Source organism: Sander lucioperca, chromosome 2 (assembly GCF_008315115.2).
Source record: "Sander lucioperca isolate FBNREF2018 chromosome 2, SLUC_FBN_1.2, whole genome shotgun sequence".
Taxonomy (NCBI): Eukaryota; Metazoa; Chordata; class Actinopteri; order Perciformes; family Percidae; genus Sander; species Sander lucioperca.
In genome coordinates this window covers 5572720-5597177 of record NC_050174.1, presented here as the reverse complement: position 1 = coordinate 5597177, position 24458 = coordinate 5572720, and the positions used below count along the sequence as shown (strand labels likewise).

The following is a 24458-nucleotide window of genomic DNA, read 5'->3' as shown; positions in this document are numbered from 1 at the left end:
TCAAAGCGTTACATTGTAATTTGACGCCTTGCCACGCCCACTCCATATGACGCAAAATGGAAAGCTTCACAATTTATGCTTTTTATTTATTTTTATTTATTGCAAATGGTCAAAAACGTCCAAAAATGCAATGTAAATTCAAAATGGCTGACTTCCTGTTGCATTTAGGATATGGCTCAAATAGGTTTTTTTGTAACTGTGGACATGATACATATGCCTACCAAATTTCACTGCTATTTATTTATTTGTTTATATTGTAGGGGGCGATATCGAGCAAATTTTCCACGCCCAAGCCCGAGACCCCCGTCAGATGTACATTTTCGCCACGTCTGTGCAAAGTTTCATAACTTTCAGAGCATGTTTAGGCCCTCAAAATTGCGATTCATTTAGACTATGAAAAAGAATAAACAGAGAAATTTCAATAGGGCCTTTGCCTACCGACAATGTCGGTGCTCGGGCCCTAATAAGAGCTTGCCAAATAACAACTGGATGCTAATACATAGAGGCAGCCACAAAAATATCTTGTAAAAAACTTCCTTCTGTAATCATCCCTCTGAAGAAATTGAGGCTTTCACAACACCTGTAATCATCAATGAAGCAATCTCTCAAAACTGCAAAGGAGGCATTTGAGTGAAACTATCAGTCTGCCAAGGCATTGCGTGGGTTCAGAAAGTTCCAAAGAAGAAAACACATTTTAAAAGCTTCTGGGCAAACACGTGCACACACCACCACCATCAGACTTTGCCTCTGCATGCAGAGAGTGCACATACAAGAAAAGCTTTTTTTTTTTTTTTTTTTTTTTCTTAAATGATCTTCGGTTCATTGATGATTGGCATTTTTAGTGGTTGGGAGCTAAGTATATAAACCTGTAAAAGCCTGTTGATGATCACACACAAGAAGTTGAGCTGAGAGCATCAGACATCACACCAACAGAAGACAAGATGGTTACACAAAGACAGAAATGCCTGGAGAACGGTAAGTTTCTGGTTTGTTCTGTGGGGTCAAATTTAAAATGAATCATATTTGGGAAGATTGTAGTTTGTTTAAATGAGTTGAAAGGTACTTTGATAATCCTTCATTATATCAATACTATTGAAATGTGGTGTTTTGGTGAATCTGGATTCATATTTTACTGTAATGTCCCCTCCATCATGTATTCCAGCCCTCCTCTCAGCAGTGGCAGTGCTGCTGCTTCTGACCACAGCAGGACAGTCGGCAATACTGCCCAACGAGCTCCAGACCACAGCAACACCTGCTCTGTTAAACTCATCTCTGCTCACACAGCTCAACAACAGTAGGTGTCTTCAATGGAGGCTGATGTTTGTGTTAATTGTGTGTTTTATCACTGATTTAGCTGATGTTATTATACATTTTTATTGTCAACACACATTTTGGGAACACTAGTCTCAATGGGGACCCAGTTGTGCCACTCAATAATCAATTGATTAATTAATCCATAAAATGATGAATAATTAACAGCAGTATACTTCCCACTTGCTGCCACAAGGAAAATTGCAAATGAATAATGCAATAATCACTTACTACTAAAATATGTTTTATTTTTACTGAACAAATCAATTAGTCAATAGTCAAGATTTTATTTTTTGTTGATTCCATTTGATTTTAAAAATGTTTTATTGATTGACCCTTGTTAATTGATTCATTAATTGATTCCCTTATCAATTAGTCAGTTGATTAAAACATACATTTGTGTTAAGTTGATAATTGATTATTACGCTTCTCTCTCTCTCTCTCTCTCTCTCTCTCTCTCTCTCTCTCTCTCTCTCTGCAGGCAGTATGGGGAAACCTCGGGTTCTGGGCTTACACAGATCATGTAGAAGTGAACATTTAGCATACTGTGAAAACGGTGGAGAGTGCATGTACCCCCAAGACAGCGACAAACCTTCATGCATGTAAGAAGTGTTACAGCCTAGCCCTGTTCATCCTGATGATGTTTGAGTTATGAGTAAAAACACTGCTTTTTATCCACATGCACATGTTGGTTCGTGTTCAGCTTTGAAATGCACTCACATATTTGTCTGTTTGCTCTGCAGCTGCACGTCTTCTTACAGCGGGCCTCGCTGCCTGTTCTTCAATGATCGCACTCGCACTCTGCCTGAGTTAGAGCAACTGATTGCCATTATCTTTGGGGTAGCCATGCTCATCATTGTCCTGGCCATCATAATTTTCTGCTTTGCCTATAAGAGGTGAGTATCTGCAGGCTTTCTCATAACAATGTTTTACTTGTATGAAGGAATGGGAGCATGTAGGAGCGAGGGAAATATAGCTATAAAGCCTCAAAACATTTTAGATAAAAAACATTTTAAATCCTCTCACCGTGGACATATTTTATTGGTCTCTCCCTGCTAAGTGGGACTCTTTGTAGTAAATCAGTCAAACATGTTCAGGAGATCACTCATCAAGTCCTGACATACATGTCTTCATACCAAACAACGAATTATCAGTGTTTTTTTCAGTCTTGTGGTTGTTTACACTTTGATAAAATTATTTAAAAAAAAATACTTTTGAAATTGGTAGCATTGGTTTATTTACATTTTGTTCAGATTTGGGGCATTTCACTGTGTGTGGAAAAACAATGGTTTTGTTTAAATATGAAATTAATTGTTACCAAGAATAAGAGAATAAGTTCTTATTCAGATGTTTTCTTTTCTTCAGGTGTATAAAATGGGCACCACTAATCAAACCTGCACCGTCTGAGTTGTCAGTGTGACCCCTACAACTCATCTGTTCGTCATCATCTTCTTCAGCGGCACCACCGTTATTAATATTTATCAAACACAAGCCACAACATTTCATCACACTGTATAAACAGCAGCGTTGGAAAATGATTTAAAAAGCAATTAAGAGACTGTATCGACTTTTTTTTCTTTATTGGACATTTGATGTGCATAAAGATGACCACTATTCAGTTTCAGTTTGTCATTCAAACAAGCGAGAAAAGACTAAACTGTGTTTATTTATGTTAAACAGAGTATGATATTAATCACTTCATTGTCTGTTAAAGAATGAGGGAGAATGAATGACTATTTATTGTAATATAGCAATTAACTTATTGAAAGTGTTCAATTTATTTAAAATGTCATAAATGTATTAAAATGTATATGTGTTGCTGACATTACTGTTGTAAAAGATGAATAATCATACAAGCACATCATTATTAACTTATTACTTAAGAAGATAGTAATTTTGTTAGTTATTAATTTATTATTTAATTGAGAGGCTCAACAAGCATTTTTTTTTGGCAGGAGTTACTGTAGTTACCATTTTGGAATATAAAACGTAAGAATAAATATACAAATTGAATAGTAACGTGCCTGTGACACATTAGGGCCATAGAGGTAACCAACTAATATTTAACGATTGATGTATGCCTGTTTGATTTTCATGTTAAAGAGTTAAAGATCCACAGACAAACTCAAACGGAGCCTTAATTGACCCATAAAGCCTCCCATAAATCCAAATAACATTTTATCAAGTTAAAGGTGCCGTAGGTAGGATTGTGAAGATCCGGGACTTAGCCAAAAAAATTTAACATCGACAACTTCTCAGTCTCCCCCTCCCCTCCCTCCCCCTTCCGCTAAAGCCCAAAACGGTCTCCTAAGCCCCTCCCCCCACAAGGGAGAATGAATGCGTGTGCATGAGCAGTGATTGACACACAGACCTGCTTCACGTAGTTCTACTCGAACATAGGGTCAGTTTCAGCAGATATGACAGAAAGTTAGTTTTATAAGTCTTACCTACTGCATCTTTAAGATGTGAAAAATATCAAACAGTACCTGCATTTTTTTTTATTTATTTATTTTTTTATCTTGTGCAATTTATTTTTCCTTGTGTAATTCCCTTGTAATTATTTTCACCATTGGCCATTTCCTTTCAAATTCTTTTAGCATATGCATTCTTTTAATTGCTATACTTTTTATTACCCGTAATTTATTTTATAATAGGGCACATGCAGTCTCTCTCTTTTTCCTGTCCTAAAGTACATTGTTGTCATGTTATGTAGGCTACTGTCACATATTGCATTGTACTGTCTACTGTTACAAACTGATAGATTGATATTTAATAAATGTGTTTGGATGCAGCTGTTGTCAGCACTTTTTGCCCAAGACAAATTTCCTTCAGGACCATAAAGTTTATCTTATCTCATAAAATGACATAAAATGGGTGTTCAGAGGAGGGGGATAAAACAATCATGTATTTAGATCTGCTAACTTGTTTAAGTTAATGATGAAGATGCATCTTAAAATAGAATAAAATATTGGACCACCTTGACCAGCTACAACAGTAAATGTTCCTTACATGGTTGTTGCATCAGTAATATTAACCCTTTAATATAATGTATAATACATCTCAGACAGGAGACATTCTGCTCTATAATAATAGCTCCATAATAAGTATATTTTTGCTGATAATTTTACCTTTTAGGCTACTTAATTTGGATTTTTTGGGACTTTTACCTACTTGTAGCCTAATGGAGTATGTTTTACATTGTAGTAGGTCTACTACAACTACTTTTTCTTTAGGAATCTGAATGCATAGTAGGCTATCTGTTAAAGTACAAAATATGAGTAAACTTCCATCTGAATTTAAAGAAGTCCATCAGTGATAGAAGGATGACAGAAGCAGCTCCTCCTTGTTTTTGGTTAAGACGGTGCCTTCAGGATCTGTCTTTTTATTTGGACGTTTGATGTGTTAAATTACAGGAGTCTGTCACCACACCCAGACCGCAGGATTAAGCCCATTGGTTTTCAGTTTGTCTGCGCCAGGAGTGGCATCGCCTGCCCTCTTCATCAAATAGTTATTTTGACAAATCGGAAGCGTCTCTAATCCAGATTCCAGACTGGGTCCTACCTGCGCGTCCACCGAACCTCCTGTCAGCGACCTGTCTGCTCTGAAATGGGGAACAGCAAACCTTCAGCGCTCCTCTCACTTATCGGTAAATCTTTTTTTTACGTTTGATAGGAAGAAGTCAAGTTCATACATTTATTTGATGTGTGGAGTAGGGCGGGTGGGCCTCAGTTGTGTACTGAGTTTAACTGATAGCAGGTCAAAAACATGAGGTGTAGCCTAGACCACACAAAGCTAAATGTAGCAAAGGGAACAATAAGGAAAATGCATTAACAGCTGTTGAATAACGTTACATTTAGGAAGGTAGCTGTTATACCGTGCAGTTTTGAGGCCCTTGAGTAGCCTATTTACATTGTATGCTACTTTATAGTGGCCTACCTTTGCTTGGTCTTCAGATCTAAGTATTGTATTTTGAGATTAAGATTTTGTTACAAAACAAAAATCATTTTATAAACTACGAAACGTTGTAGATTAAACTACCCAACAGTAATTCAGTTAAAAGTAGCTCCACCGATAACAGTAAATTCCTACTTGCACATTAAAGGGATAGTTAGGATTTTTTTTGGGTTGTATGAGGCAACAGTAGATGGCGGTCATGCCTTCAGTTTAGAGAAGCAGGCAGTCCCAATATGGAAGCTAAGTTATCACTTTATACAAGGCCTGTTACTTCAGTTATATATATATATATATATATATATATATATATATACACACACACACACACACACACACACACACACACACACACACACACACACACACACACACACACACACACACACACTCTACCGGTCAAAAGTTTGGGGTCACTTAGAAATTTCCATTCCACTCCATTACAGACAGAATACCAACTGATCTGAGTGGGTGGCTGATCTTTAATGCAATAATCTACATTGCTCATTATCAGCAACCATTCATCCAATGTTCCAAAGGCATATTCTGTTTACTAATCTGATATCATTTTAAAAGGCTAATTGAGAAAATATTGGAGAACCCTTTTGCAATTATGTAAGCACATAATGTAATCTGAAAACTGCTGCCCTGGTTAAAAAAACAATGCAACTGATCTCAGCTGGTATTTTGACCGGTAGTATGTATGTATGTATGTATATATATATATATATATATATATATATATATATATATATATATATATATATAACTTTTATAGGTAGGCTAATTTCAGAAAGCTGTTGGAGTCCAGTGAAGGACACATACCTGTGCTGACGCACATGCTGAGCTCAGAGCCTGAGGGATGCTGAATGATGCTGGCAATTAAACCGTGAATGGAAGATTTATTATTTGAAAGCACATGCGGTCTGATTAAATCTGTCATTTGCTTGTTGTTTAGGGTAATTCTTATCTACAAAAAGACATGTAACATTCGAGCGTGTGTAAACTGATGAGTAGTGTAGGAAGTACTCAGGTCCTTTGCGTAAATAAATGTACTAATATAGTGTAAAAAAGACTCTAAACCAAATTTCACATTATTGTTAATACGGATGCATTAAAGCATAAACAGCTGTACTGTTGTAGCTGGTGGAGGTGGAGCTAGTTTGAAATACTTCATACACAGTTTGGTCCTTTAGCCCAGTGGTTCCCGACCTAAGGTTCTCTCTGCTTTTTGTGAAATATTGAATAATTCGACATCACTGGGCATCGAGCAGATATATAAAAGGAACCACTGAGAAGTTAAGAGGGGAAATCAACTGCTGACAATTCACAGACATCTGAAATGTGACACGGGGCCCCAATTAGACACTACTTCATAAGGGCTCACAAGAAAATGTTGTGAACTGCAAACTCACCAGTAATTGTAACGTATTGTAACGAGTAAAAGTACAATGTTTCCCTCTAAACAAGTGTAGTGGAGTAGAATCAAAATACTCAAGAAAAGTAAAAGTACCTCAAAATTGTGCTTATGTGCAGTACTTGAATAAATACTCATTCTCCAACGCTGTGAGTACTGATAGGAATATTGTGATAACTTGTTTTGCCTCCTAAAATAAACCACATCAGAGTTTGGCAGTAACTCCATGCAACTGGAATTTGTATTCCTCTCTTTGTTAATTTTCACACGAGTTTTTGTTATCAACCAGTTATCCATCATGATAGGAGTTTATAACATTCTCTCCTTTAGCTGCTCTCGATTATGTGGGTGATATAAAGCAATGTAGTTGTGGCCCTGCTCACCTTTGCCCTAGATTTATACGCATTTGTGTTAACCAGTTCAGTGTTGCATATTCAACTTCTCACAAAAGAATAATTTCCTTGTTATTGTGCAAACTGCTTGATGAACTGTTCTGTATCATCTAAATCAATGCGAGGAGGTGGGTATCAGAATCCCACTCCTGTCAGAAAAGTTGCTTCGTCAGTACTTCCAGCTCAAGTGCACTATGTACTTTACACCAATCAGCCACGTCAGAAACACCCAACAACCAGGCTGAGTCTTCTCACAGAAAACACAGAGAAAAATATCTCTGCAGCCATAACAACAGACAGGAACAGAAACCCAGAGAGGGCGCGATGGCGAGGCTTTTACAGCGAGTATAACCAGATTCATAACCAGTCAAAACCAGACACATCTTGCATCTAGGTTCATGTTTTTTTTTCCCTCTCCTGCCTCCAAGAATGTGGGCGTCTGCAAATGCAGCACATTATAAAGTTGTGCAGGCTGGAACAGGCATGGCTATAGGCAACACGAGCCACACTACATAATGTCCTAGTTGGCAAAGTTTACACACAAAAAACTTGGCAGAAAATCTGACTTTTCTCACCAAAATGTTTTATTTTAAGATATGATTTCAGATTTTTGTCTAAGTACAAGGGAGGTGCCTTATCTAAAGCCAGTCAACACATAAAACATTTTCATGTTCAGTACAATCAGGTTTATTGCCAAAGTAAGTTACACTTATAATAATAGGAATTTGGGGCGTTGTGGACTAAATGATCAATAACAATCCCCTTTCTCACTTACAGTATGTCATGTTACAAATGCAAATTCAAAGCACATGTATTTTTAAAAATTTTTTTTATTGTAAATCTTTGAAAAAAAAGCTTGACATGTGAAAATGACATTTTCACCTGTAACGTTCTCTGTTTGCATGTCAAATAAAGGTTTTACAAACAACAAATAAAGTCAAGTAAAATTAGATCAAAGTGTTCAGGAAACACTTTAAAGTTATGAATGAATGAATGAATGAATGACACGTAAAAAATCTAATATGAAAAATTAACCAACATGTCTAAATAGCGTTTAAGTGATCGGTCTGGACCCTAAAAGAGTGTTCAAGTCTAGTAATAAATAGGGTTTAACTCAACTTCCACATAGAGCTGACCTATTGACCTTATTTCTAGTGAAATTAATGAGACAAATTTTCTCTGTTCAGCAGGTGTCATGCTGCTCTGGCCGTATGTTCTCACCAAGAGCGTCTCATCCAGACTGCAGACAGCAGACAGCACCTCTCTATCTGCAGGTATTCACCCAGACAACTGCAACAAATCACTGTATTTTTCAAGTATAAGAAATGTGCAGGGAGAATTTGTCTTTTAAACAATAGTGCAAACACGTAATTCAAAGTGTTATTATTCTTGTCTTGATAATTGTAGATAACTGTGTTTTAGCCCGTTGGTCAAAAGAAACAAGAGGCATACTTACAGCACCTTTGCTTTACAGTGCTTTACAAATGTTTTGGTCTATAAAACATCAAAAAAACTGTGGAAAATGGCCATCATAATATCCTTGGGCACACAGCGACGTCATCACATGTCTTGCTTTGTCTGACCAGCAGTCCAAAACCCCAAAACATTTAATTAACTATAATGTGAAGTAAAACTTAAAAAAGCAGCACATTTATACATTTGAGAACCTGGAACCATCAAATGTTTTATCATCAATCGATTAATTGATTATCAAAGTAGCTGCAGATTCATTTTTCTTTCGGTCGTCAAATCGTTGCAGCTATTAACACAAATGAAACCTATAAATAAATGGACTAACATTATTTGAGGTTTTTATTTTATTTTAAAAGATGTAGCTGATTCTGCAAGCCTCAGATCCAACAATTACACTATTCTGCAAAAAATTATAATGTAACATTTCAAACAGAGTTGAAGTAATTAATAACTATCACAGCGGTGGCTTTATACTCTAAACACAGGTCTGTATGTTGTGTCTGAATCTTTAGTGCCACTCAGTGAAAATGATGCAGACTTTACCATGAAAAGGTTTCCATCAGCTGTCTTGTTGTTGGTGTTTCAGGGCACGGGGAAGAGCACCCTCATGTGGTGAAGCGGTCAATACAGAACTGCGACAGCACTTTTGACAGCTATTGCCTGAACAACGGCCAGTGCATGCTGCTGGTGGACATCAACGAACACCACTGCAAGTAAGATCCTGTCTGTCTGTGTGTGTGTGTGTGTGTGTGTGTGTGTGTGTGTGTGTGTGCTGCTTTTAATCATCAGGTGTGCTCATGTAGGCCATGACTCGCCTCTTTGTGTTGCAGGTGTGGTAGGGGCTTCTACGGCCCCAGGTGTAGCAACCCGGAGTTCCTTGTTAAGCCAATGGGAGAAGAGCAGATAATTGTCACCATTTTCTGTGTGACTCTGCTGATTATAGGTCTGGCTGGAGCTCTGTACTTCTTCTGCAAATGGTAAGGCTTTAGCCTGTGAATGGTATGTGTGTTTGCAATAGCATTTACTTTTGATATGAATTTACTATTTCTGAGAGTTTAATATATGAAGGGTAATAACCACTGTTATTGCTAACGTTGATAATGGTGTGACTTGTTGCTATCAATACCTGTATTTTTGGGATAGCTGGCCAGAGTCACTGGCTTTGTTGCCACCTTTGACTCCCTCTGCTGTTTCTCCACAATTTCCTTGGATGTCAGAAATGATCAGAAACCTGGAAAAAGCGATTACATGCAGCAGCACCCCAGTTTCTATTGGAGTACTCCAGTTAGCAAATTCAGATTTCTCAAAACAGGATATGTTGTGTACATAAGCAACACATAACTGGGATACACCAAAAACCCAATCATAATCAGTGGTGAAAAGTAACATTTATTCAAGTATTGTAGGCCTACGTAATGTGATGCACTTGAGAGAATCATCACCTGAGTCTGCAGCTCACCTTGACTTTTCTTGAGCTTTTTGGTGAGTTTCAGCTCATTGTTTAGCTCATTGTCCGGCTGCAATGTTGTGTTTCACTCTTACAGCTAGGGCTGGGTATCGTTAAAAAATGTTCGATACCGGTACCAATACCAATACCGTGACTTCGATACCGGTTCCTAAACCATTTTTTGATACCAATTTTATTAAACAAAAAGAAATTACAACATTACGGCACAAATCTTTTTATTTATTTTTAAGCTCTTACTACGTGAGCCCCGTTTCTGTGCGTAACGTAGAGTTTTTTTTTTGTTTGTTTTTTACAGGTATAAGAAAAACAGATTCCCACATCAGCAGAAGCGTCAGGGTTACAAAGGAGTCCAGACAGCTTAGATGCACACCGACTGCATCCGCCGCTGGAAAAGACAAACCAGGATTCCGAAAAGATAATTTCAACATACCATGACGTTACCTGATGAGCTTACACTCAGTGGCTGGTTAACTGGATGTCACACGGCTTTGGATCACTTTATCAAGCAGGCAAATTGGCACAAAGAGATTAAAAAAACAAAACAAAAAAAAAACAGCTTTGTGTGCGGTGCGATTGTTGTTTCTAGCTGCACTGGTTCTAATGTTACAGCACCTGCTGCCCTCGTATTTGAAAAGATGAATGGTGAGATGCACGAAGACAGTTTCAATGGGTGACGATGATGGTGAGTCATGGAAAATTCATGGAGAAATGTGAAAGTCTAAACAAATATTAGGGGTAAGCGACTATCAAACATTTCTGACCCCTTGTTGTGATCCATGGGCTGTAAAATAAAGTCAACCAAATCACATGCTTTTTAAAAAGGCAATAAGCCACAGCCTAGCTGACAGTAACATACATTATAGTGATCATTACCAAAGCAATTATGCTGTGTGTTACACCGTCTTTGTTGCCAGTAAATGTGAGATTCATTTAAAGATTTTGGAGAGCAAATCTTTCAGGTTTGGCGAGGTTGCAGATTTCGTCACATCTTTTAAATCAGCCTCAGAGATCAAAGCATAAACTTATTGATCATCAAGTGTTAACCATCTAGCTTCCTTCTGACTTCCTACAGTACAGTTCTGCACTTTTTCTTAATAGTTTTTAATTTATCTCTAACACTTTTGCCTGGTTTAGCTTGTATTTATTGTTGGGGTTTTTTGCCTTTTGTAGCTATTATGACTAGTAAAAATAGCCATTATTGTCATTAAACCGGCCACTGAGTGTAATAGTTCTGTGTTTTATTTGAAACTTTGTTAAGTCAGAAAGTATTTTCATTTTGATAATTTATTATAAAGTATTAATGTATACACTGGAACCTTGTCTTGTTTTGGAAGTCATGTTACTGCTACAAAAATCAACTTTGAATGAACTTTGAACATTTGAATGACTTCTGACTGAATTTTTAACTCCTGTATAATTTTCTTTTTTCTGTTTCATTGACTGCAGCTGCTTTATTTAGAGCTCTACTTAGAAACTCGAGGTGTAGCTTCATGTATCCTAGAAAGCTCTGAAAACCTTTTTTTCACATGTGCACATTATGACAGGTGTAACTAATTAAATGAGCAACAGCTGCGTTTGATTGACAGTTCCAAAGCCCTGGTACTTAATGGATGTCAACCATCATCAATGTTACCAGTTCCACCTGTGTGCTTTTCCTGCTAAAATATAAAGGGAAAAACATGTAGGACTACCACTTGTGAAAAACACTGAAAGGAAACCTTTTATCAGCATTACATTTGATTCAATAACTAACCTGTTACCTTTCAAATAAGACTGGGTGGTGGTTGTGCAGTGGATAAGACGCATGCCTTTGGTGTGGGAGATCCAGGTTCAATTCCCACTGCAATACATCAACCAAAAGTTGTTCCAGAGGTGTGCGATCTCTGATACATAGCAGTTATAAGTCGCTTTGGATACACGCGTCAGCTAAATGACATGTAATGACTGACACGTGATGGTAGCAGTGGGAAAATGTAGCACCTATTATTCCTCAGTGTAAGTAAATCTTATACTTTGAAATATCATAGCAGAGATCAAGGGTTTATTTGGAAATCACTATAAAATCAGGGGAACATTGAAAACACATTTTGCCTTCAAAGTTGGTCCATATGTTTTGCAAACATACACATTCCTGTACACACTCAAAAATGTCAAGACTCACACTTGATAAGACGTAAGAATGGATGGAAGAATTAGAAAATGATGACTTCAGTGTGCTACAGTGGGTACTTAGCAGAGTCACCTTTACTGACCCTTACATACAATTACATTAAAAGTAGTATTTTATGGTTGTTTATGGTCTTTTATTTGTGTTGTTGCACTTTCACATTTCACAGTGGTATACAGAAACTTTCTGCAAAAGAAAAACCATGGCAGGTCCTTGAAACTTAACTTGTTCAGTGTTAAACCAGTTTTGTTTTTTATCTGATTAGTGAACAGCATTTACTGCAAAGGATTTCTACGGAATTCTTTTACTTTAATGAAAACATGAACCAAGATTGCAGTGCTGTGCAGTATCCGGTGTCGGGTTAAGTCCATTTCACTCTCTGCACCCTCATTAGTGCTTCAACCAGAGTTTAATGACCCATTTTTATACCTGACTGCAGCGTCTTTATATGTTCTTTATGCTAACGAACAGCAATGATCACACATAAACATTAACTTACTTAACTTAAGACATACTTAAAAACACATAAGCATACACTTACACACACAAAGACCCACAAACACACCCACTCTGTGTGATCCATTTTGTTCTAAATATAGAACCTGTGGATAAACATATCCGAATAGTAGGTTGCTCATGCAGTGAGTAATGTGGTTGGTCGAAGCCCCGTTAAGCTGCATCCTTGCGTGTCGTTTAATAAGAAAACAAACACTTGCACGTGTACCCCGTACTGTACACATTTGTTTTGCAGCTCAAGGCTCATTCACTTTATATTTTACTGTTATTTTGTTAGCCACGCTCACAGCATGTTTCCAGGGGTGGCCATGTTGGTCTGTCGATCCACCAGACTTGAATATCTCGACAGCTATTGGATTGCCATGAAATGCAGAGAGTCATGATCCCCAGAGGATGAATACTAATGACTTTGGTGATCCCTTTGCCTCTAGTACTATCAAAAGGTCAAAGTTTCCACTTATCCAGTGAAATATCGCAACATCTACTTCATGTAGTAGATGTTGCGATATTTCACTGGAATTGGCACAGGAGAAATCCTAATGATCCCCTGACACCAGCACCATCATGTCAACATTTTACTTTGTGGTGGTTTGACAGTCCCATCAGCCCAAATTTTACTTTGTGTTTAATTGCTCATTAGCAAATGTCAGCATGCTTACACACTAAGGATGGTGAACATGCTAAACATCAGCATGTTAGCATGTTGATATTAGCATTTAGCAATACCCAAAAAAAAAAGAATGGGAACACAACAGAAACTGCCTTCTTAGGATAAAATACAGCAGTGTGTTTACAGTGGGCGGCTGTTATGAGGTGCTTCTCTCCAGGCTTGTGTCAGACTTTCCAAATGTTCATATCACATATCCCCAATGCCATTACACATAATCCAAACAATTCAATTCCACAGCCGTTATAAACAAAACGAGTCAGAAGATTGTTGAGGTCAAGGAATGAAGTTCCCAACATTCCTAGAAGATTTCTATTAGATTCCACGAATGAGCACGGATGATGGGACTGCCTCTTCGTGCAGACACAACAACATTAAAACAACACACCCATCCGTGCAGCATCCCCACCCAAGCCTTAATGTCTCCTGTTGGTAACAGTGTACTGAAATAGTAACATCATTTAATCAAACCACACACACATTAATTCAGCCACAGAAAGACACCCTGTTGAACAATACAGAGCATACATGGAATATTTGACAATAAGATAACAGATTTGGTGTGTTTTTAACCAGTGACTGAATAAAATTTGAAATAAAATAATGTAATTTCAAGAGTGTAAGTTATTTACTGTTAAAAACATGATTAAAAGATAATTTATCTTTAAAAAAAGACATCTTTCAGCGACAAAGCAAGAGGTACATTTTCTATCACTTTAAACTCATTAAATCCTCCCATGACACTTGGAGAAATCCCAAAATAAAGTTAAAAAAATGATGTGTGTGTGTGTGTGTGTGTGTGTGTGTGTGTGTGTGTGTGTGTGTGTGTGTGTAAAAAATGTAATGACACTGTAATTATGGCCTAATTTGTGACCATAGAGGGAAACACAAGGAAGCAATAACAGTTTAAGAAGCAGGAAAGCACGTTTCTATGTTTCTCGGTGTGTTTTAATTATCACAAGAAACCAGTCAGAATACATCAAACTGTTTTGTCTCGAACTAGTTAGGCTTATTTATTCCCCAACTTATTTATGCCTTGTCTTATGTGAGAACATGAGCTGCAATATGTGTTGCCTGAGTCTGATTAATCATTAGACACACACACACACACACACACACACACACACATACACACACACCCTTCTTTTTCCTTGGAGTGTAGAGGCAGGCGTTGGTCTAGGTCTATAAAAGCTGCACCCAGTGGAGGTAAAGAGAGCAATCTCTATTAGCAGGGGAGAAACACACACTCCAACACACAAACTTGCACACACAGATTAGCGCAGGACTGTCATACACACAACACTCTTCCTAGGATATGAACCCTCTCATCCTCACCTGTCTCCTGTGCTTCGGTAAGTCTGAAGTTGTACTTGTATTCTGTGTGTGTGTGTGTGTGTGTGTGTGTGTGTGTGTGTGTGTTTGTGTGTTTGTGTGTGTATGTGTCTGTGCAGAGAATGTGAATCAATGAAAAGGAGAGAAGAGAAATGTAGAATGGAGTGAGGACAGGAGGAGGGGGCGAATGATGGAAGAAATGTTTCTGCAAGTAAAGACTTGTCGGGCAGGAGAGAGATATTTAGGTGTTTTAGAGAAAATAACTTGGAGGTTGAGTGTTATTCATCATTGCTCTTGTCTGGTGTGACCGATGTGTTCAGGTACAGTGCGGTGCTGGATGTAGACTGTTTGTACTGGTTTCAGTGAGGATACGGTGTCTAATTTGCAAGCTCTCAATATTTTTAAGATGAATAGATGAGTCAGATTTAAATGTGCCAAGACTATACAGTACAAGGCTGATAGGAAGTAACTACGCATCCTTAAGTTCTTGGTCACCATAGAAGAAGAATAAATGCCTTTATTTATGTCTAGGAGAAAAGGAAACCTCCTGGATAATTATAACTAATTTAACCTCGTCATGGCAACATATTCTAGTTTAGTTTAGCTTCTAGCTTTGAAAGAACATTTTTCATGTTCCCAAATACTGAGTGTAGACATAAAAAACAACATTAAAATGATGTAAACTTTGACCCCAATTGCTGCTTATCATTTTTATATCTCTATGTAGATTTGATGTGATCTCACGCTTTATTCTCGTCATCTTTGTGTCCTGTTGGTTTTACAGTAGTCTCTGGTGCTCAGGGATCTGAGGCCACGTTCCCCAGTGAACTAGCTGGAGTGACCGGGGGTTTGGCCTCCGGGGAGGGCCTCCAGAGTTTGCTGAGCGACGATGACGAGCTGGAAGCAGATGAGGAAGTTTCAGGAGCAAACAACGAAAATTTCAGCCTTGTTGGTACGACCACCAAAACAAACTCTTTTCTTGTTGGCCTTTATTTTATTATTTTTTTTTATTTCACTTCAAATGCTGGTTAATTAGAGTTGAAGCTGATGACACTGTTAATAGATTAACTACATTTGTGATTGGGAAATCTGTGTTTTCTGAATGCAGGAATGTTGACAGTTTAAAGATGATAATATCAGTTAGCTCCGTTTTCCAAAAAAATATCCAACTATGGTACCCTTATGTAGAGGTTTAATCCTTGATGCAGGGTTCGACTCTGACCTGCGGCCCTTTGCTGCATGTCATTCCCCATCTCTCTCCCCTTTCATGTCTTCAGCTGCCCTGTCAAATAAAGGCCTACAAATGATCTTAAAAAAAAGTAGTACGAACAAATAGTCAATGACAGCTATGTTATCAGGAAGGCTTTGTTGACCATATAATCACTTTCTTAACTTATTAATCTTCTGTTTAAAAATGTTTGTCTTTGGAACAAAAGTAAAAACTGATTACATGAAAGTACACCGAAGACTCTGAGTCTGTATGCCTGAAATCTCATCTTTTATCAGGACCTTCAGTCTCAAAACTCCTCTAAGTTGAAACTAAATTATGCCAGAAACCTTAGCTAGAGTTTCACCTGCAGTTTCTCCTGCTACAGAGTTGCATCCCAGCCAAGATGATAATAAGAAAAGGAAAGGCAAAGGCAAGAAGAGGAACAAGCACAAGAGCAAAAGCACGACTCCTCTCAACCCCGAGCACACGTTCTTCACTAACGTATACGCATCGACTCTCAGCACCACGGAGGATCCCTGCACCTCCACCCACCTGGACTACTGCATTCACGGTTACTGCAAGTACATAGAGGGGCTACAGGAGCCAGTGTGTATGTGAGTACAGCATCAGTTTACTTTATATGTTTGTGTGTGTGTGTGTGTGTGTGTGTGTGTGTGTGTGTGTGATATGAGCTCCATGGTTAGCGCAAGGCAAGTCAAGGAAAGGAAAACCCTTCTAAAAAATAATCACCAAAATAAATGATTCATATTCATTTTGCAGAACTTTCCGAAAAGCAAGAATAAAAATTACATGACTAGTGCGCCCGGATAGCTCAGTTGGTAAAGCGGGCGCCCATATATAGAGGTTTATTCCTCGATGCAGCGGGCCTGGGTTCAACTCTGACCTGTGGCCCTTTGCTGCATGTCATTCCTCCTCTCTCTCCCCTTTCATGTCTTCAGCTGTCAAAATAAAGGCTGAAAATGCCCAAAAATAAATCTTAAATAAAAATTACATGACTACATGCTTAAATTAACATTTTAATTTACCATTTAATATGAGAGATACAGCTGCCTTTCGTAATTTTGACTAGAATCAGTACATTTTGTACGTGTGCACCAGTATCTGATGTCACATCTCCTCACTAGCTCATGAATTTGTTCTGTTAACTCTTTCCTGTGCAGATGTATGAAGGGTTATGACGGAGAGCGCTGTGGGATCCAATCTCTGGAGACAATTAAAACCCAGTCCGATCAGATCAACAATACTGAGCTGGTGCAGACGGTCTTAGTGATTATCGCTGTGGTCCTGTCAGTCATCAGCTGCACCGCCATACTGCTCATGACCTGTGCTCAGTGAGTATGCAAGTGGCACACAGCCATGTACACACACACTGACACATTTTTTTATTTTAAAACTGAACAAAAGGCTAAGGTAACGCATGGCTTTCCGGAGGAAAATTAGTGTTTGTGGGTGGGAAACCATTGAGGGATCTTGTGCTAAAACTGATACAAGCCCCTTAATGACAGATGCAAAGATGCTGGTAATGACTTCCTGTGTACCTTAATGGCAGTCTAAACCCTGCTTAAGCTAACAAAGGTGGCAGTGATACGCATGTTTGTACACATGTAGTTTTGCCAATTTCAAAGAATTGAGAGATAAAGAGATAACGATAAGGGGGAGGAGGCCCTGAACTCTGAAGAATTGTAGTAAAAAGTTGTCAGATAAGTCATAAATATAACCAAATCCATCAATAAATAATAATGTTAATTAAAAAATTAAAGTTGAGCGTAAAAAGAAACATAAAGCTTTGTACTTTTCCTTTGACCACAAATCAGTCGATAAAATAAATGAAAATGTGTTACATCTTTTACGATAATATCATATATAAAATACAAAATACAAATTTTACTCTTCTATTTATCTTTTACTAGATCATTTTATTTCCTATTTTTGGCGGTCTCTGCAGCCATTTAATGATGTATCTATTTCTCAGTTTCCCCAAGCAACATTTCCCATTTCCCTCGGCTCATTTCTAATTTTTGTTTTGTACATGTTTGTAATATTTTACGTGGTGGCAACAGGAAAGCCTAGATTTACCCTGTTTCCCAAAATTATATTATTTTATGGAAAATGTAAATAAATTTAGTGAAAAATGCAAAGTGTGTCTTAACCAAAAGTGAAATAAATGTGTCCAGAAAAAGCTGGATTCACCAATATTATGTTTGGGCTGTCTCATTCCTTTTTTTTTAATTTATATATAAAGCATCATGAACCCAGGGAACCCAGTATGCTGTGTACTAAGACCATTTCTTCCTCTTTATTCTTTAAAAGTGGACAGGTTATTGAAGCTTTAAACACAAATACTTGAGGGCAAACACCCCAGTAAATCTCAACATTACACACATTACAATCCACACATCCTGCCCAGAAACACTTCTTGGCATTCGAACACATTGACACATCAAAAAGCACATTAACACACCCAAACGCGCCCACACTATACAGATATTGCTCACCTCCTTCACAAGATGGACTCATACTTCTACAGCTTTCGTGACTTATTCTTATATTGTAGACGTATGTGTCATCAATTGTCACGTCGATGAATGTATGTGTTACTCATTCTTTATTTTAAACTGCCATCTATTTCTCACTGTAATTGTGCAACAAGTCATTTGCTGATGACCTATAATCACAGTTCCTTATCAATATGTAACTGAATCACAGCTATTGTCGTAATGTGGGACAACAAGTCAATAGTCCACTGCCTTACAGCCCATAGCCGAAAGTAGTTAAGTGGGGAGGTGAAGAGAAAGTAAAATGTATTACTGTAAGAGTGAAACTACCTCCAGTTTCATATATGATCAAAAGAGCTGGAAACTCAATAGTTATGTAATTTTTTTTAAATAACACTTACATCAAAATCCAAACAACAACACGCCTTGAATTTAATTCGTCCAGATCAAAGCCATGTAATTGACAACTGCCCTACCTCAAAATAACTTCACCAGGATCATCTGATAATCATGAGAACTATAATCAGCTTTTATACTCATGCTGAATGTTCTTTGTAGTTACAGGTCACATAAAACCTTCTTGGCATCCTACCTGGGAACTGGGACGGAGCAGGAGAAGCTACAGAAAACCATGGGCGAGGTTGTGGTGTGAGAGCGTCAAGTTACGAGGTAGGTTTCACTGAGGTTTTGACCTGTCACTCTCACTGAACTTCTTTACAGCTGAATAATTCGTACTGCATCATTTAAACTCTGACTCCATGCCAATCATAAATATGTTAATACCCCCAAACTTCAAAACTTCAATTCGCTAAACTTCTCCCCTGAACAGTGGTTGTCCAATCGTAGCTTAGCAACCGTAAAGCTGTCAAGCTTTGGATCTTTTAAAATAGTGTGCATTGGGCGATACTCTGTGTAAAGAATTTAGATGGAGAGTTCCTTTTTTTATCATCTCTAAAACCAGAAATACAAAAAACAAAGGTGTAGTGTTTAAACAGTGTAGTTGTCTGCTCTAACATAAGCTGCAACTGTTAGCATGTCCGCCTAACAAGCTTATTACCTACAGTAGTAGGCTAGCGTCACTTCAAAGACCAGGAACATTTCATACTACATTTTTGTCTACCTCTGTCTAAAATCAAGGAGCCATTGTTTTGAAAATTACGTACAAATTTCTACGTTAAAATTGCCCTCGTTGTAATTGCCAATGCACAGTTCCGGAATGGAACGCTCGACCGCCCTACAGTAACTAAGGGGCAGTCAATGGAGCAGTCAATTGCTGGGACTCTAAATGGAAACTCAAACCAATTCACCAAGCTGATGCTGTGTTAATGCCATTTGTGCAAGCAATATTGTAACGTTGTAAGAAGGACATGCAATCAGACGGTCCTGAATTTCTGGTGGTGTATAATTTAGTGATGTATTTCGTCCAAACGCCTTGCTTAAGTCCTCAGAGGGCGGTGTCGGGCCTCTGCTCACGTGAGCCTTAAGCCAAACAGGAAAGAGTGGGCTCAGAGAGTGACATAGGAGCCTGTACGCCTGTTGTTGTTATTGAACACAGCGAGTTGCATCACACAAAGAGGAATCCCCACTAGAGGAATTAGTCTGGATTAGACTGGGGGGTGTCTCAGCCTGTCCCATCTCTGCACTGCATACCAGCGTAAAGTAAAACCACACACTCGATCATACACATTCACCTGTGTGTCCAAACATTAACAGTACTGACACACTCACTCTACATGTGATGATCCAGATGTAACAGTTTAATTACTCCACTTACATGTGGTCATATCTCACTGAGCAACACTCGCACGCACACACAGACTTCATCTGTTTACACAGAAGTTTTAGCCTCAAGACAAACAATGTGGCTGTGCAGCATTCTCCTCATAGCCTGCGTGTCACTCAGTGTCCACCCTGAGATATGCAAGTTGGGCTCACACATACAGTAAAAATTGAAGAAGTGGCAGTTGAAGCCTGTATATTATTTTAACTTCACAACTGTAAGAACCAAGCTGTTAAATAAACTCACTAAGAGGGTCTGAAAAGTCGCAAAATCTAGCAAGAAAGTCACCAAGTAGGCATCACTGTATGCAGGGTTCAAAATTAGCACCATTTACCAACCAAATGCTGGTAAAATATGCAATTGGCTGGTAGATTTGCTTTACTCACCAGCCAAAAAACAATGGTAATCCTTTGAGTGACTGGTAAAATTTGAACATTCACTAGCCATTTGGCTGGAGGACGAAAAAGTTAATTTTGAACCCTGTATGCATGGTGGATTTCAGGCTATAAATAGTTTTAGTAATGGGAAAAAAATATGACTTGGGTCCTATTTAGCCATCCTGTCTATCAGTTATGATAAGATTGAACTCACCAAAGCAATTGCTGAGATACGGAGATGTGGCTAAAAGGGATACAGCTACGGCCTGAAGTTACGCACAATCTTGCAAAATCTAATATAGTATAATAAAATAATATTAATACTTTAACCCATGAAAAGCATGTTAGTTCCTCAGGAGTGTTTATATCCAAACCACAATCTTTTTCCTAAACTTAACTAGTCGTTTTGGTGCCTAAACTTAATTGTCGTCGCTAAACGCCGTAGCTGTATCCCTTCCAGACACAACCGAGATACGGGAACTCAGCGACATTGCTACAACAAATGACAAGAAAGGAGCAGTCAGACAATTAGACAGGTTGTAAACGAGCCAACAGTTTAACGAGATTATTTAACTTTAATTATTTGGTAAAACCTAAAGTGCACACACCCAAAATGTTAATAATCAAACCATGGGTGGGTACAGTAGGTCAACATTGAACCAGGAAGTTAGTTGATAAAATGTGTATATTTCTACAAACACAACATTATTCCATTAGAATCATTTGTAAGATAAAAACGGTATCTGAGTAAATGATTTGACTTTGTTCTGATCATTTTTGAGAAAGCAACCAGAAAGGAACAGAATCTACAGATAAAAATGATTGGCAAAATAACTATATACTTTATACCTTGTCTGTGTACTTCTTTTAAGCAGTTTTGACAGTTTTGATTTGTTAAAAAACAATTTTGCTTTCACACAAAATGCTCGTTGTTTCTATGTTCACATGCTTATTGACTTTTGATTTCTCTCCATCTGTCCTCAGCCAGCTGCATGACTGAAAGACGAAGCGGAGCAGAGGCATCTGAGGACGGAAAACAGTAGAGTTAATAGACTGCTTCATTAGATGCTGTGCAAAAAACACTGTCCAGAACTTGTTAGAATGTAATTTATTTAGTGTGATTATTTATTGCTAAAGTCTGTATGAGTGTTTGTACCGGTATGTTGAACTATTGTTATGATGTCTATTATGTTCAAATATGTGCGGTTTGGTTTTATTTATTGCACTGCTGTTGTTATAGGTCAGTGAAATGCTCTTCATCTCACCCTGGAAAAGGGATGGAATTTGATCACCAATAAAGTGTTTCAGCGTTATGTGAAAGAGTTATTTATGTATGCCTCTCTGCCTGAGTTTTTGTGTTTACATTCCCATCTGTGGATGCATCCCATACCTCTACAGCCTGCTCACACAATCACCTCGGCCTTTTAGCCAAACACAGATTCAGCAGACGAGAATAACCCTGAGAGAAGCTCTCTCTGAGAGAAGCTCTCTCTGACATCAGCGAGGAATTCTGAGAATCATGAGAGCATCACAAAAGCATGAGAGGCTGGAAAGTCTTTGTGTGTGTGCGTGACAAGCTGAATTTATATTGTTTCAGGGTTTGATTCTTGGAAGATTAATTATCTTATTCTTCTAAGAAAAATATTTACACTCTACACTGTCATTACAACACATTCACGAACTCACCAACCACTGTGTTACTAAAGCACTGCAGTGTTTTCAGCAGTGGAGAGAGCTGCCAGTTACACAGGTGTACTTGGAAAAGAAGTGGGGGCATGTCTGGTCTGAGCTATTTTGGGAATACTTGGAAGTTATCTCCTAACAAATACAAACAAAGACTTGAACATAATTAGATGGTTCAGGACAAAGGAGCCTAGAACAGATTGGTGCACAAAGAGTGCAACACATTCATATAAACACAGGGAGACAGGTTTGTTAAAGTGCTCATATTGAGGTCTTTTCAGGTTCATAATTGTATTTAGAGGTTGTATCAGAATAGGTTTACATGGTTTAATTTCAAAAAACACCATATTTTTGTCGTACTGCACATTGCTGCAGCTCCTCTTTTCACCCTGTGTGTTGAGCTCTCCGTTTTAGCTACAGAGTGAGGCATCTCACTTCTGTTCAGTCTTTGTTGAGAGTCGCAAATGTGCAGGACCTAGGTAAGGACTACGAGCCAGTCAGAAGCAGAGTATGAGGGCGTGCCACGCTAGCAGGTAGGCGAGCATTATAACATGTGTTACAAAGTTACGCACGTTAGTCACGGAAGTAAAGGCTGGACTACAATAGAGCTGTTTGGAGCAGTTTGTGAACAGTGTTTTCTCTGGAAGATGGTAAGTCCCTTTGGGGTGGACTTTGGGCTTTTTCACTTTGTAAACCTATAACATGCACAAAAAAGATATATAGGCTAACACAAAAAAGGAAAGGGAAAAAGCCAAAAAGCATAATATGAGCACTAAGCAGCACAAAGTGAAAATAGGAGCAAGAAAAAAGGCCACAACTACAAGAGGTAGATAACTAGATTTCAAGCTTAATGTTGACCTTAAAAGAAGACTTTTATTAACATTACTAATGGCACTGCAGTTTGAAAGTACATCACTCGACTCCTGGAACTGCATGGGAGTGATTACCAGAGAAAAATTCATCTCTAAAGATAGCTGGCGGATGTCAAAAAATAAACTATAGTTGGAAAGATGGATGGATGGGCTTACTTTTCTCACTTCCGTTTTTCTTCAAATGCACTAATTTGCTTAAGCTGAACAGCCAGTCAGAGTGAATACTCACCGACAGCTCTGACTTGATGATTAAACATGACTGACTAGTGGCGACATCGTCTGACCAACTTTGACCGAGCTTTAGAGATGCCAACAAGCAAAGTGTATTTTTCAAAATGTCAAACTATTTCTTTAAAAATCTGAACCTTTCCTCTAAGTCTTTATCCAAAAACAAATGTTAAAAAATAAAGTTATTTCTTATATATAGGCCTGATACTATATATATACAGTATATAAATATATCTTATATTTAGGTCACTATGGTACAAGTATTTTTACAGTATATGGGTACAAGGCAGATATTATGTTACTCAACAGGTTTCACTCTGTGTTTGTGTGTGTGGTGTTGCGTCACTATTGAGCGAGAGAAAAGGTGATGCAAGCCAGGTAAACATTTAGGCCTACACTGTGTGTGTGTGTGTGTGTGTGCGTGTGTGTGCGTGCGTGCGTGTGTGTGTGTGTGTGTGTGCGTGCGTGCGTGCGTGCGTGCGTGTGTGTGTGTGTGTGTGTGTGTGTGTGTGCCCGCACGTGTGTGTGTGTTGGTGTATGAGAGAGAAACGGTGATCACCATAGCTGAAATGGCTATTTAAACACATCAAAACATTCATAAACTCTTGTGCATTCATCCATTTGACAAAATAAGTTTATATGGGTGTGGTGAGTTTGATAGTTTCGGTGGCACTTAGGTGGGCCCGTGAGCTTTTGTGGGTGGCCATGGTAACAGAGTAAACAAACCGTGAGATGGTTGGTCAGTGATACTTCACTTACAGCTCAAATAAAGGACATGCTGGAATTTCCTGGTTGTGGTACCATTTTTTCCCTTCACCTTTACAAAAGAGCAGGTAAGTTCAAAAGTACCTTATCTTTTCTTTTTAATTTTAACTTCCTACAAACTTTGTATTTCAGCAAAATAACAGGTTGTCAAGCCGATAGTAAGTCATGCTAGCAGCGTGGCTCTATGGATGGTAAAGTCGGTTAGCCCACCACTTTTTATTTTTTTATTTAACCTTTATTTATCCAGATAAGTCGATTGACAACAAATTCTCATTTGCAATGACGACCTGTCACATTCACACAGTTACACATTCATATCTGGAAGCTGCCCAG

The 24458-nt window shown here is 38.2% G+C and overlaps 3 protein-coding genes across 4 annotated transcripts; all 3 read left to right on the top strand.

Annotated features, from left to right (window-relative positions):
* Nucleotides 1-704: 704 nt before the first annotated feature.
* LOC116054288 (epigen) lies at nt 705-3186 on the top strand. Its single transcript, XM_031305771.2, has 5 exons — nt 705-975; nt 1163-1294; nt 1793-1913; nt 2055-2207; nt 2677-3186. Exons 1-5 carry the CDS (start codon nt 942-944, stop codon nt 2729-2731), a joined length of 495 nt encoding a protein of 164 aa, XP_031161631.1. The 5' UTR covers nt 705-941; the 3' UTR covers nt 2732-3186.
* A 1506-nt stretch (nt 3187-4692) lies between these two features.
* LOC116054289 (proepiregulin) lies at nt 4693-11597 on the top strand. 2 transcript variants are annotated; one of them, XM_031305772.2, is made up of 5 exons: nt 4693-4957; nt 8259-8345; nt 9131-9257; nt 9375-9521; nt 10308-11597. In XM_031305772.2, exons 1-5 carry the CDS (start codon nt 4918-4920, stop codon nt 10372-10374), a joined length of 468 nt encoding a protein of 155 aa, XP_031161632.1. In that variant the 5' UTR covers nt 4693-4917; the 3' UTR covers nt 10375-11597. The 2 variants fall into 2 exon arrangements, with proteins under 2 accessions (XP_031161632.1, XP_031161633.1); XM_031305773.2 differs by having other exon boundaries at nt 4696-4957; nt 8262-8345.
* Nucleotides 11598-14538: 2941 nt separating this feature from the next.
* On the top strand, nt 14539-21903 carry areg (amphiregulin). The gene is made up of 6 exons (XM_031305760.2): nt 14539-14714; nt 15479-15646; nt 16290-16518; nt 17086-17256; nt 18979-19089; nt 21562-21903. Exons 1-5 carry the CDS (start codon nt 14678-14680, stop codon nt 19070-19072), a joined length of 699 nt encoding a protein of 232 aa, XP_031161620.1. The 5' UTR covers nt 14539-14677; the 3' UTR covers nt 19073-19089; nt 21562-21903.
* Nucleotides 21904-24458: the final 2555 nt, after the last annotated feature.